This window comes from Chelonoidis abingdonii, chromosome 1, assembly GCF_003597395.2.
Source record: "Chelonoidis abingdonii isolate Lonesome George chromosome 1, CheloAbing_2.0, whole genome shotgun sequence".
Taxonomy (NCBI): Eukaryota; Metazoa; Chordata; order Testudines; family Testudinidae; genus Chelonoidis; species Chelonoidis abingdonii.
The window spans coordinates 281287205-281301587 of NC_133769.1; the positions used below are offsets into that span (position 1 = coordinate 281287205).

At 43.7% G+C, this 14383-nt stretch overlaps 1 protein-coding gene across 1 annotated transcript; it reads right to left on the bottom strand.

Moving 5' to 3' along the window:
- Positions 1-306: 306 nt before the first annotated feature.
- Positions 307-7118, bottom strand: SLITRK5 (SLIT and NTRK like family member 5). Its single transcript, XM_032795082.2, has 2 exons — positions 6992-7118; positions 307-4751 (listed from the first exon to the last, which is right to left on the bottom strand). Exon 2 carries the CDS (start codon positions 4741-4743, stop codon positions 1912-1914), a length of 2832 nt encoding a protein of 943 aa, XP_032650973.1. The 5' UTR covers positions 4744-4751; positions 6992-7118; the 3' UTR covers positions 307-1911.
- Between the last annotated feature and the right edge of the window lie 7265 nt (positions 7119-14383).

The window sequence follows — 14383 nt, forward strand, 5'->3', positions numbered from 1 at the left end:
CAGAACAGAGCCCTTTTGCAAAACATGTACTAGCAAATCCTGGCCAAACAATACCAAATACAATAACCTAAAAGATAAAGGTAAAAAAGAACGTGAAATATCACTTACCCTGATCCATATCTTAAATGAAGACTTTAGAAAGGAAAAAAATGTAAATATGGAACTATACTTTTAAGCATGTTCGTGATTCACATAGCAATGTCCAGTTCTGACCCATGTCAGGTACCTTGATAAATTACAATATATTGTGTTTTGAAAATAACCTGAAGAACGACACATCATATTATACTGTTAATTCCTTTTTGTTCAGACTTCATTGCTAGTAAAGGCAATATCACATAGCAAAGTTTGATTTTGGCAAGATATTGTGAACTTCATGTAATTATTACTTGATGTCATTACATTTGAAATAGTTATCAAGTGTTTATTCGAAATTATTTTTAAAAAATTACATGTGCTGGGATACATATGAGACACCAATTGTCCCACCTTACAGTGATGCTGAATTTATGGATATCCTTTCAATTGCCTGATGCCCAAAGGGGTAAAGACATTATATTAGAGATGTGTACAGTCCATCATTTGGTCTTTCAAAGTGCCAGTATACACATGGATCTGTACAAGTGCAATTGCATTTGACTAAACAATCAGAAATTGGCTACAACAGTAGTCAAATCATTATATTTTGGTTGAGAATTAAAAGAAATAATTTTCCTGCTAAAATCAACAATTTCTACATGTCCAACTAGTTGCCCTAGCAGGAGGCTCCTAATACAATATTCTTTTATCATGACCAGATTGCTTGTCTTGGATTGTCTTTTAAGATTTGGTCATAATTACTGTTAATTTTAGTAATTTAAAATGTCCTTCTGATACCACTTCAGCTTTGGAAATAAAGCTCTGCATGTAGTGCAACACTTCTGAGCAATTCACAGACTCTGGGCCCCATCCTGAAAAACAATTACACTCCATGTAACTTTACTTATGAGAACAGTTGCACTGACTATGGCCCCAGTCCTCCAAACTTTTGGGCATATAACTTTACTTACTCACTGAAATCTATGGGACTACACACCTGAGTAAAGTTGTTCATTTGCCTCAGTGTTTGCAGGACGGGTGCCTATGGCAAGACTACTTTCATGAGTAGAGTTACGTGGATATGTAAGTATTTGCAAGACTGGGTCCTAAAATAGTGAAGGTAAGAGAAATGCTAATGTACATATAAAAATAGGTGCTACAATAAAATATTTTATAGTTCATCAATAAGTTATTTTCACTAACCAGTTATGGATCATATATCTCTGCCCTCTTTAATGATTTGTCCACATCTCTGGTGATCTTTTATAAAGATCATAATATATATTTTTTTTTAATTCAAAAGTCCAGAAAGCATACAAACACATCCTTTAAAAAAGGAAACTTTGTATTAAATCGGGTGTGCAAATCTTTCCTTAAAAGCCATTTAGACTCACCCAGAGCTAAAAAGGGAAAACGTGCGCTGCACTCTTCAATCAAAGACAAAATAAAATTAAGCAATGCCTGTCCAACAAAATGAAAGTGACTATGACTTTTGTACTTGTAACCTGCACAATCCAACCTAAGTAAACCCTCTTTCCCCCCTCCCCAACACACAGACACACAAACACACAAGAGCAAGTGCTGTGCCCAGTTTACACCATAGATTGTTTTCTACTTGTAAAAATAAAAATGAAACAGCACACCCTTTCAGTATCATTCCCCGAAGCTGAAAATCCTGTGCCAAGGCACTTCACCCTACAACAAAATGAGTTAAAGGGGGGAGGGAGGGGGTTCAGGATTTGTGTTTCTTTGTTTTGTGTGTGGTTGTTAAATACAAATATTCTAGAGAAGGAGGAGGAGTCGCTGTGGCTGTTGGGAGGAAGGAGGGATTTCTCAGAACTGGCTGAATGTGGTCTGTTTTTCCAGCACTTCGAGGTAGTCCGGCTCTGCGTTTAGTTTTGCTTTTAACTCCAGATACTCGTTCCTGTTGGGCTCTACATAAACAGTACTCGGGGGGCTGTAGAGCACCGTCTCCCGGAGCCTGCTGTCCCCCGCCCCGGGGTGCAAGTACTGATGGGGCCGCATAAGGTCATAGTTGGGGGTGTAGGTGTAGGAGGCGGGGAATTTGGGGTAATCGGGGAGATTATTGCCGGGGGTGCCCAGCGAGGAGGAAGAGTGTTTGTCGGGCTCCAAAATGCCCCGGTAAAAGCGATCGGCGTCTTGCACCGGGGACAGCAGCTCTTCCCGGGGCTGGATGGTGCTGACGCTGTAAGTGGGGCTCCGCAGGGGCTCCTCCTCCCCCGGGGGCGGCGGGGGCGGCAACCCTTGCTGCAAGTGGTGGTTGCTGTAGGTCACCTTGAGCTCGTGCAGGTCTTTGTAATCCTCGCCCGCGTTGCCCTCCCGGGAGCGGTAGATGGGGTTCTTGCACATGTGGCCCAGCGGGTGCGGGATGTACTCGTACACGTGGCCCGCGGGGGTCTTCACTTTGGGCAGGGCTGGGCCGCCGCCGCGCGGGTGGCGGGGCGGCTGCGGCGCCGGGTGGTGGTGGTGGCCGCTGCCGTAGACGCTGTACTGCATGTTGAAGGAGCTCACGTCGGAGTTGTTGGCGCTGGTCGGGTCGCCCTGGCCCTTCTTCCGGCGCTTCATCACCAGCACGAAGAGCCCCGCCGCCACGAACACCGACATGATGAACACCAGCAGCAGGCTCAGGATCAGCACCGACAGCGGCACCGACGATGAGGGGGGTCCGCCCCCGCCGCCCGAGGGCGCCGCGCCCCCCGCCGCGCCCGTGCTGTTGAGCCGCACGGTGGAGGAGAAAAGGGTGGTCCCGCCCGGCAGTTGGATGGAAGACGGGGTAGGGGTGGAGACGATAATGTCTGAGTAGTCCGGGCACAGCAGCTCCGACCTGATGGTCCGCATGTCGCTCTGGGCGAACTTCTTGGGGGACTCGCAGATGACCTGGTCCACCAGCACCCCGGTGTTCAGCTGCTCCAGCCACAGCTTCATGCCCACCACGTCGCAAGTGCAATCCCAGGGGTTCTCGTGCAGGTCGATCTGTAGCAGGGATTTCAGCTGGTCGAGCACCCCGCTCACAGGCAGGTAGGAGAAGTGGTTGCTCCTCAGGCTCAGCCTGTAGAGAGTCAGGCCGGAAAAAATGCTGGCGGGCAAAGATCTCAGCAGGTTGTTATTCAAAAACAAGAGCTGGAGGTTGGGGACTGACTCAAAGGTTCCCGCCTCGATGTCCCGGATGATGTTGTACTGCAGGAAGAGGTACTGCAGGCTCTGCAGCCCGTAGAACAGCTCCGGGCTCAGCCGCTCGATCCGGTTCCCGTTCAGGTAGAGTCTTCTCAAATTAGTTAGATCCCCAAAGGCCCGGTCCTGAATGACCGAGATCCGATTGTTACCCAGGTGCAACAAATCCAGCCCGGTGGCGTCGAGGAAATCCGCCCTGCGCACCAGGGCGATGTAGTTCTCGGTCAGATACATCTTCTTGGGGTTGTAGGGTTTGGGCTGTAGTTCGGAGATACTTTCGATCTTCCTCTCCTGGCAATTGACATTGAGGCCCAGGTCAGAGATTTGCAGGTTGCAAGTGCAGGCGGTGGGACACTCCAAAGGCACCGGGGATTTGGTCTGGTAGGCGATGCTGGGGCCGTAATTGCTGTATCCCAGGTCTTTGGAGGGCAGGCGGGAGGTGGGACGCACCCTGGTCTTATTTGGTTGACGGGTCCCTTTAGGGGGCTTCAAGGGGGATTTGTAAACAGCCGAGGAAGAAGTGGCCACGGAGTTGACCGAGGCCGGGGTAGTGTGGAAATACCCTGTGGTGCTCAAAGGTGTCTGCGGTCGCATTTCATAATCCGAGATGAGTCTCCTAGGGCAAAGCTCCAGCTTGGAGACTTCATCCAAGTCTCGGCCGTGCAAGCGGAAAGGGGTTTCACAAACTACATCCCCCACCAGAGCCGAGTAGGAGATACTGTCTAGCCAATCTTTCAGAGCGATCAACTCGCAAGAGCAATTCCATGGGTTCTCCTCCAGCTGCAGCTCCACCACTTTATCCATGTGCTGCAAAAGGCCCAGGTAGGGCAGCAGCTTCAGCCGGTTACCCCTCAAGTCCAGGTGAGTTAAGGGCACAAAACGGAAAAGGTTGTTGGGCAAACTGGAGAGGAGGTTATCATTGAGGATCAGCACTTGCAGCAAATGCAGTTTGCTGAAAGCATTGGGTTCAATAGTGCTGATGTAATTATAATCGACTTGTAGATACTCCAAACTCTCCACACCAAGGAAAGTGTCATCCCTTAATAGTTCCAGCTTGTTATTGTTCAGGTGCAGCCTCCTTAAGCCCCGCAGGCCATGGAAGGCCCCCGTTTCGATGTCTTGTATGTCATTGCTCCCTAGATGCAAAATCGAAGCCCCAGTGTAATTAACAAACTGGTTTGGGTAGAGTCTATTCAAAAGGTTCCCAGATAACAAGAGGTGATAGACAGGGAATCTTGGTGGGCTGATCTCGAAAAGGCTGATGATCCCTCTGTTTTCACAGCTCACCGTTAAGATGCTGTCCTTTTCCTCGCAAGGACACGCCTTATCGCAGATTTCCCCATAATACTCGATGCTTTCTGCCCACGACAGGACTAGCGATGTTAAAGCAACCGCTATCGTCTGCAGCATCCAGATATGCATTTTTTTGTTGGAGTCCTGTTCCAAAGTTACTGTAGAGCAGCAAGCATACATTTTAACTCCTGTAAGGGCAAGAAGAGAAAAGAAAACCACATAATAGCATAAAGATTTGAAATATAAACCAAACACAAAGTTTTCATTTATTTATTTTAGCGTGGGGCGAGTGGAGAAGGTTGCTATTAAAAATAAAATTTTGTCATTTCTAATTCCAAGTGTTTTAAAACCTGGATAATACTGAATCTTCTTGAAAGGACGATGTGACAACTCCTAGTGAGTTAAACGTCTGTTGTATTTTTTAAAAGGTAAGGTCACACTGGAAACCGTTCTGTTTCTATTCATATGTGCTACATTTCAGTGTTTCTTCGGATTTTTTTTTCATGACCGGCCCCACAAATATACATAAAATGGCTGTCAGTTCGGTTTCACAGTTCTAATTTAAAAGAAAAGAAGCACCATTTTATCAGGTTTCCCATCTCAGCCCAATTACCCACCCCCCTTCCTTCCTTTCAGAACCTCTTAAGCGAACAGCGCACTGTTAAGGTCTTTCCCCACTTTTACAGACACAAGGTGCTACCGCGATTATTTTTAACCATTGCTGGAAATGCCATTGTCGGAATTCCAAAGAAAAACGTGAAATATGTACATTAATTCAACACATAGAATCCTGTTGGGTCCCCCAAACCACCTCTTTCCTAAAACGGTCAATGGCTGTATATATATGCATTAAAAAAACATACACACATAACTTTTGTGATGGACTTCTCCGGCAATGCAATGAAGTACATCCACCGTGTAACTGAATGCACTTACTAGCTCTCTTTAGCAATAGTATTCATGTTTTGCATCTTCACTCACATAAGTAACCTTACTCGATTGATATTTATGAACACACGTACAGCGAGCGCGAGAGAGAATTAAAGCGGACGTTTGAGCCACTCACCCAAAATTTGTGAAAAAAATATAAAACGTGAAGATCGTCTTCGCAGGCTCAGCCATAACTGGCATATTTACTGTTTATTCCCAGTGTTTTTGTAAAACTAGCCTAATAGAAGCGGAGAGATCTAACTAGGTCTCATGGAAATATATCATCGCCAACACTTCAAGCATTGGAGAAGCTGATTATAAGCACGGATGGCTGTCAGTGCTCTTCATCCTTTAGGGGAGAAGACACCCGAGCTGACTGAAAGCTAATGGGGGGGGAAAATCCTACCATTGACCTACGTCAGTGATTTAATACCCGAATTTTATCTAGCAGGAAACAAATCCGATTTTCTTTTTCCCTTTCAGTCTATCTCCTTGGCGCTTTCTCCTACTTCTACTTGTCTAAAAATAATATTAAGAGCCAAAATATGTACATGGGGGGGGAGGTGGAGGAGAGACTAGTAAGTCATTGAGACTGCATTTTCTACGGTCAACCTTCTCTGAGCGTCACTCCTTACGGCAACATTCGCTTGGAGAAACGCACCCTAAAAATAAGTCTCATTACTGCAAGACATCTCTTGTGGCAGCGAGTTCAACGCTGAAATCTAACACTTGCAGCATAGGGAGGGAATCAGCAGGGAATCGGACGTCTTGGCGAACATAGATATAGATATAGAATTTCGACCAAACCTCTACCGGATCGAAATTACTGAAGACAAACGGCTTCACTGCATCAAAGCTGCATCAATCTTTCTAGTTATAGCATTTACCTTGCAAACTCTTTCTCAGCCCGAGCAGATCTATTCATCCATTAACCGCCTGATCTTCAAACCAAACCAAACCAAAAAAAGAAAAAAGCCATTGCGAAACGTTCCCGGACAGTACAGTATCAAACTCCCGGGCGTTCTGCAACTTTAATTCAGTTATGATTAGTAAAGGAGATAAATACAGTTTCCCCTCCCCCCTTCCTCCTTCAAGAAAACAACGGGGGTGGAGATCAAGAAAATAAAGTTGAATCTGTGCTATACAGGGCTGCGATCCTGCCTGAGAAGCCCGTCTGTGATGGCTATGCACCGCTCCTTGCCAGATCTCGGTGGAGGGTCACAGTTTGCGGGGGAGGGGGGGTATTGCTTTCCCCCAAAGACTTCAAACCTTGCTCACCGCACTGCACGGCCGGCCCTAGGCAGCTTTCAGTACCGCCGACAGCAGCAGCACCAGCAGCCGCCGGACACTGCCACCTAACTGAGCAGCACCCGAGCCGGGAGAAATCCTGTTCCAAAGGGGGGAAGGGGAGGAGTTGCGGAGGAGGGGGGGGGGCGATTGGGAAGCCACAAAAAGACACAGACAGGAAGGGGGTGGGGGAGTCAACCCCGATACTTACTGAGCCTGAAATCTCCAGGGCCCAACCATTGTTGCAACCCATACAGCTGCCTGCTTCGGGTGTGCGCTGGGTGCGAGCCGCCCGCGCGAAGGAGAGCGGCGGCGGGGCTCGCAGACGGGAAGGCTGGAGAAGGAACGCACGCACACGGCGCCCCCCGCCCAGGCTGCGCCGAGCCCCCGCGGCACACACACATCGAGCGCGGCGGCGGCGGTGCCAAGGGCTGGCTGTCAGCGCTCCCCCCACGACCAGAGAGTGTGGGGGCGGGTGGCGGGAGGGGCGAAAAAGAGAGTGGGGGGGTGGAGAGTGGGGGCGGGGAGCGGAGGAGAGGGGCGGGCAAGTGGCGGGTGCAGAGAGCGGAGCGGGGGGGACTTAGGGAGGAGAAGAACGGGGTGAGGGGCGCACAAAGAGGGAGGGTAGGAGGAAGACGGGGGAATGTCTGTACACTGGGGGCTAATGGAGAGACCTGGAGGCTGCTCCCTTTCCGCCTCTCGCTGCCAGGCTGCGGGGCAGCCAGCTCCGCAGGGCGCCACACACGGACTCACATGCTGATACAACAAGCCGCCGCGCCGCGCCTGCCCCCGGCGCGCGCTCCCCGTGCTCCCCCTTCCCACGGAGCGGCACAATTTCCCCCCCGCTCCGCAGCAGCTTCCAGCTCCCCCTCCCCCACCTCCTTCCCCCGCCCAGCTGAGACCCAGCCTCCTGAGTTGCTCCCCCGCCTCACACCATTGTCCGCCGGCCGGTCCCCCCCGCCGGCTGAGACCCAGACTGGCAGGGGAGGATGCGCGGCGCCGCGCGCCTGGGTTTAAGCTTCCCCTTCTTCTTCTGGCGGCGCGCGCCGAACATTGTAGTGTGCAGCGGGGGCGGGAGCGGGGAGCCTGGCCCCCGCGGGTGCCTCCTGCAGAGCCTCAGCTGCGGACCGAGCTTCGGCTGCTGCAGCTGCTTCTCCTGCGTGGTGTCTGGCAGCCTCCGCTGCATCGGCTTCTTTAGCAGGCAGCGAGGGAGTTGGGGCAGCTGACGGGGGCTGCTGGGCACCGTCCTTAAGATCGGGAGGATCCCCCTCGCCCTCCAGCCGCCAGCAAAAGGCAGGTGGGGGCCGACCTGCCGCAGAGAACGGCCCTGTCCGTCTCGGGCACGAGGCGCTGTGCGAGTGCGGGTGATTCTGCCCTCTAAGCCGTTTCAGTGGCATGGGGCCGGGGCTCCAACACCTGCTCATTGTGGAGCTGCCAGCTTAGCAAAGCTGCGGCAGACATGGTGGAGCAGCGGGAAGGCAGAGCAATGAGGCCCCGTGGCCAGTAGATGGCAGTGCAGGGCGGCAGATCGGCTTGCTCCTGGAATGCTGCGAAAGAAGCCAAAGCAGCTTCTAGATATTATTTCTGGGCATGGGAATCAGCCTTGCAGAGTATGTCCCGAACGTAGCACAAGCGTAAGACTTTGCAGCCAGCGCCAGAACTGAAGGAGGGAGGGGAGGAAATAATATGCAAGCGATTCAACGATTGGTAATTTGAAGAGACAAACTACACACCGTTTTGCTGATTGCTTTTTCCCTTTATTGCCAGTTGGGAGAATTGTAGCTCACGTGGAATCTTGTTTTAAATAAATAACAAGAAGCTCCTTCATTTTGCTTTAAAGCTATCATGGTGGATCATGTTTAAGTTTAGCTCTAGGTATTTATTTTGCAGGGCAACTGGAGTTTTGAATGATCTCAAAACGAAAATATATTTGCATATATATTTAAATTATAGATATGCACAAGCAGTGTATAGTACATAAAACGTATATAATGTACAGTTGTACTCATAATATAATTTGGACACCCCCGTGAGATTGAATTCTCTCTTTCAGTGAAAAACTAAATTCAGATGAAATTCCAGCTTTAAGTGAAAAACTAAATGCTACCTTAACTGAGAAGTCAAGACTAATGATCAATAGATTTATCATGCACCTTTGACTGTCCTACTTGCTCTTTGCCCACTGGTGGTATTATTTATTGGAATTTATTTTAACATTCTCACCCCTTGAAAAGTTTCAAAGAAACACCTTTTAAACATCAGCCTAGCCCACAAATGTATCCTCTTCTTTCCAGATGTGGAATTTTTACCAGCAAATTGTATTGCCTAAAGCCCAGAATTAAGAAAATCTGGTCCTGGATTCTAGTTAGCTTTCCCTACATAAACCGGTTTGGTTCCATTAGATATTGAAATCTAATATTTCCTGTGACCTTGTAGGTCTAGAAACAGAAGAAATATAGTTTTGGAAAGAATCTCAACTTCTCAGTGCGACCAAGTACTTGTTTTTAGTGCCAAATGGGATCAAATATTACAATCATGACATTTCTAGATATAGACAATATAGACAGGTGTTTATAACTCCCTGTGTGCCCTGTACAGGGAGACATATGATCTAATCCAAAGCCTATTGAAGTGTTTGAATTACTTTGTCTGGCTTTTGATCAGATGGTTTCATAGATGGAGGGATAAAAAAATAAATCCTCTAAAATATTCCTAACGTTGCATGTAGTATTTAAAGAGTACATAATTGCATGATGAGGTATACATATTTTATAGACATTAATTTGGAATGGCCTACATAACTTTCTTATGACTTCACCAGTTCTGAGGAATGTTGTGATCCCAAATTCATGCTGCTACATTTTTATACTGCACCATATTATCATGCATTGTGTGTGTATCTCTCTCATAAACACACATACATTTTTTCTATATGAGAGGAAAATGTTTTGAATAGCCTCAAAAGCTAGACATTACAGAGGTTAAATCTGTCAACCAAATCATTTCAAAGAAGTCAAAATTCCATAAAACCAAAAAATAATGTTCAAATGAAATGAGTGCAGTAAAGGTACTACAGTTTAACTATTCTGGTTCTGTACTATTGAGAGTATTTGAAGCAACTACAATGAATGGAAACCTTTCCTCACACTTTTTACTGAAACCTCACTTTTCAATATGTTAAATTGCTGGATTATTTTAGCAGAACAAATGTGTTCAAAATTGTTGTTAATGTAGAGTGATAGCATCTGAGTGTTCCATTCATTATTACCTCATTTTGATTAACACTCCATTTTGAATTAAGCACTTTTATTTGAATTCAGTAAGATTTTGTGTAGTATTTATCATAATTTGCATGAACAACAATATAAGTCTCAGCTTTGCAGTCCTTAGCTGGGTGAAACTCTCACCAGCTTAATGAGGACAATGCTGTCTGTGAAGATTCATTATCTTGATACACTGTGTGTGAATTTTTAAACTGAAGCTGAGAATACAAGTTGCTAGAATGAGAACACCAAAAGTCTAGCTAACTTTATAAGCAGAACAGGAAAATCAGTTTCAGAATTGTGTTAATTTTTGTTTAATTTAGAGCTGTTTTCCCCTTTATTTTAAAAATTTGAGTAACTCTAGATTTCATAAAAATAAATGACAAATATCCCTGCTTATGGGACCTATAATATGCCCAATTCTATTCCCACTGGCGTTAATTGAACAATTTCTATTGATTTCAAAAGGAGCAGGCTTGGGTGCAGTGCAAGGCAAATACTATTATAAACTTCCCTAAAAAGCTCTGCCATTATGTCTCAGTCCTGACCTTTCATCTCTTCCATCTCTTATTAGTCATTATCCTACACTTTCAGAAAATGTCAAGCATGTAGGTCAAAGATTTCAAAGTTGTGTGCCTAACATTACATACCTAAATCTATCTATAGGCACTGCCATAAAAGTGGCCTCATTTTCTGTGGCACAGAGTGTCCACAGCTCCCACTGACTTCAGTACCTTTGTTGGTGCTTTTCATCACTGTACATCAAGCAAGCCACTTTTATTTAGAATGCAGGCGCTTAACTTCAGGTGCCAACATTTGGGGGAAAATGGCCTTAATTTATGAATAATGTGATCACTTGTACTGTTTTGGAAACATTAGTCAAGCTAACATGTCTGTATACATAGTAACTTATTTACAAAATTAATGTAATAATAATTTGAATCATTATAAACGTATACTTACAAATTAAGGAAATAATGTGGTAACTTACAACAATAAAATGCAAACATTTACCTAAATACTGTAGACAACAATGATTCTCAGTGAATAGTTCTGTCTTTTAGATAAATGAAATAAGTAAACTATCTTTACATAGTAAACATATTAAAATCAAAATATGATTTAACAGTTTGGTTTGTAATAGCCCGCATAACTGCATTATGTTGTAACAGAAAAAGAGTAATGTTTGGCTTAAATTTGTTGGGAGGATCATGGTGTTAAAAAACCTACAACAAACCAAATATCTTAGAATGAAAGCAAATTGTGGGTTCCACATACACAATGAGACATTCTGGATGTCATTCTACTGGTGTCTTCTCCACTTCTCTTGAATGAGAACTTATCAGTGACTGCCACTAGGTGTCCCAGTACGCACCTATGCAAGGAACCGCTTAACAATTAAAAGAAAAAAGGTAAGGAGGACAGGACATAATAATACAACAATAAGCAAAACCTTGGCTTACAATCTTTACAGTTCTATTTGACTCTGACTCTAGAACAATATTAAGAAGACATATTCATAAATTCAGTGATCATTACAGTCACTGGATTTCATAACAGATTTTACCAGTTAGGTACTAGTGAAGTCCTTCCTCTTGTTACATACCACAACTATATATTTCAAAAGCAGGAGAAAATGAAAACTGCTTGAAAAGTTATGTCTGAATAAAGTTTTTTTTCATAATGTCATATAATGAATTACCATATATCTTGTATAGGTTGGCATAAAAACATTGTTTCCTAGACATTTAAATCTTTTAACTCAATGTTTACATGTAACAAATACAAATGAATTTATGTGTGTTATGGGTATCTGTCTCCATTATGTCAGGAATAATAGGATATCGCAAGAATTTTCATACAGAAGACATTGTGCAGACTTCAGTGAAATATACAGTCTTTTGACACTTACATGCTTGTACTAACAGCCAGATAGGATTGGAAATATTTTGGTTATACTCTAATTCTACTGATACTCAAAGTGTTACATAGTGCTATATAAATAATGTGCTCTCAGAGCAGCTAATGTAGAGGCAAACACAGCAGTCATTATATCCTTAGTAGTGACTTATATGCAATGGGATATGACATTTCCTTTTTTGAGAGATGATATAATGACAAGACCATTAGGGTTTCTTCTACTCTGTTGTAATAAGTGGTCAAGGAATTTCCTGTTTGGACTGCACCCTCAGAGTTAAGTTTTTACTTCAAAAAATTAGTTTGTAGCCCTTATGACTGCAAAGAATACCTTTCAAATATGAACCAATGCAGAACTGTCTTCCTGAGTCTGCAGCCAACCAACCTGAAATAATAATACATGTCTGTGATTTGGGCTCTAATAACAATTTAAACAGCTGATAATTTATATGTCAACACTATTAAATATTTCAGTGCTGATCACTTTATGAGACACAATCAGTTATATGGGGATTATGTGCAAAGTTTTATATTTTGGTCCCCAGACTGACCACTAGCATTATTGCATCATAGTATCTGTACTGGGTTTGAATCCAACTCCCAGAGAAAATTTGAACCCATGAATTTACAACCAAGAGATTACTCCATAAGACTCACTAAGTGTTCAGACAGTTGAGGCAGAGGTTCTGATACCCTTATGCATGTTGAATTTTGCTCACTCCATAGGCACTTTTGTTGAAGTAAACATGATCATTTACAAAGTAAACTGCTATTCAGATTAAGCAAGCATATCAGAATTTGGCCCTGAGAAAGGAAGCATTGTTATTCAAATTTTAGCTGGGAAACTGGAACATAATGAAATTATATGAGCTGGACAATGTTTTTAATCAAGCGAAGAACTTAATCCACTTCTCAAGAGTCTCATTCCAGTAGTGTAACCGCAAAACCAAACCAACTCTCAGCATTTCTTCAAAAAAAGTATGATGTTCCTTTCTGACTTTTTCATCTCAGCATTTTTTCCCAATGTAAATATCTCAATGAAGCTGTCAGCAATGTGGAAATTTCATAAATATTATATCTACACCTAGATGATGGACTCTGTCCTGCCTAAAATTCCCACTGGAGTTACAGAGCCTATATAAGCTCCATTAGCCTCAAGCTCTGTAAACACAGCAACCATACTCTATTACAAAATGATTCTTTTTGATAAAATGCACCTATGCAGTGCTAAGTTACATTAACTCCCCGATCCTCAGAACTTGCACAACTGCCTGATGCAGAGTGGAATATTTTTTGTTTCTCCTTAAACACTAAGATGACTATTCCTGTAAACAAAGAAGCACAGTGCGCATCCAACAGACATGGGATTTCTTGGGCTTGCATTCTCTGTAAGGCCACATGCATTTTACTTAGATAGAGCTCTATCAGACACCACCACGCAGTCTATATTTAAGTGGAAGTTGTAACTTCCAATTTAAACTATTATTTTCACAGCACAGGAATGCAGATAAAAATGTAATCTCTTATTTTTTTTACTGGTATTGTGAGAAATAAATATTAAAATACATTTTTGAGGTTTCCACACTGTTCATATAATAACTCAGGAGCAGTTTCATATTTACATCAATATTTGGAAGCATTTAGCAATTCATGTTTATTAAGGGCCAGATTCTGCCATCTTTATGCAGACTGAGGGAAACCTTACTTTGTGAGTAGTCAGTGAGATTCACAAAATAATGCACTACACAGCATGTGTAAATGTAACCTAATCTAGCTCTAAATGGATTACTAAAGGCCACATTCTGATACGCTTATGTTGAATAGAACCTATAGTGTTGCTGACCTCAATGGGACTACTTGTGTAGAAAGGTGCCAACATCTGTCCCTATATTAGCAAAAAATATGTTTTAAAATAGCTAAGACAATAATAAAGGAGCTTCAGCTTGAATTGGTGAAACAAATCTCATCTGTCTGGATACTGGAAAATGGCTGCCAATCTGCCTTTAAAAGAAACTAACTTTATTTTATACAGATATACTTTTAAAACTTAAATTTTGTATTGTCCTGCTTGTCTACTGAAAAATGTGTCCTACAACAACTGATGTGGATGTGTATATAGTCATACACCATTGACAGCTCATGATTTATGGGAAGATTGGCACTGGCTGCAGTGGCATAGAATCAGGCCCATGAAATCATTCTTTAAAAATCTGGTATCCTGTGACCAACTGGCCTGGTCTAAATGTTGCATAGATTTTATAATGGGAAAACATTCTTTTTTTTCAACTGAACAGAACACAAATAACCTTAGCAAAGGCACTTATAGAAGCACGTCATGTTCAGTAAGCAGAGTTTTCTTTTGAGTCTCTCTTTATAATTAACATTTTTATATGAAAAAGATAAATGCAATTTTCTCACAGTTT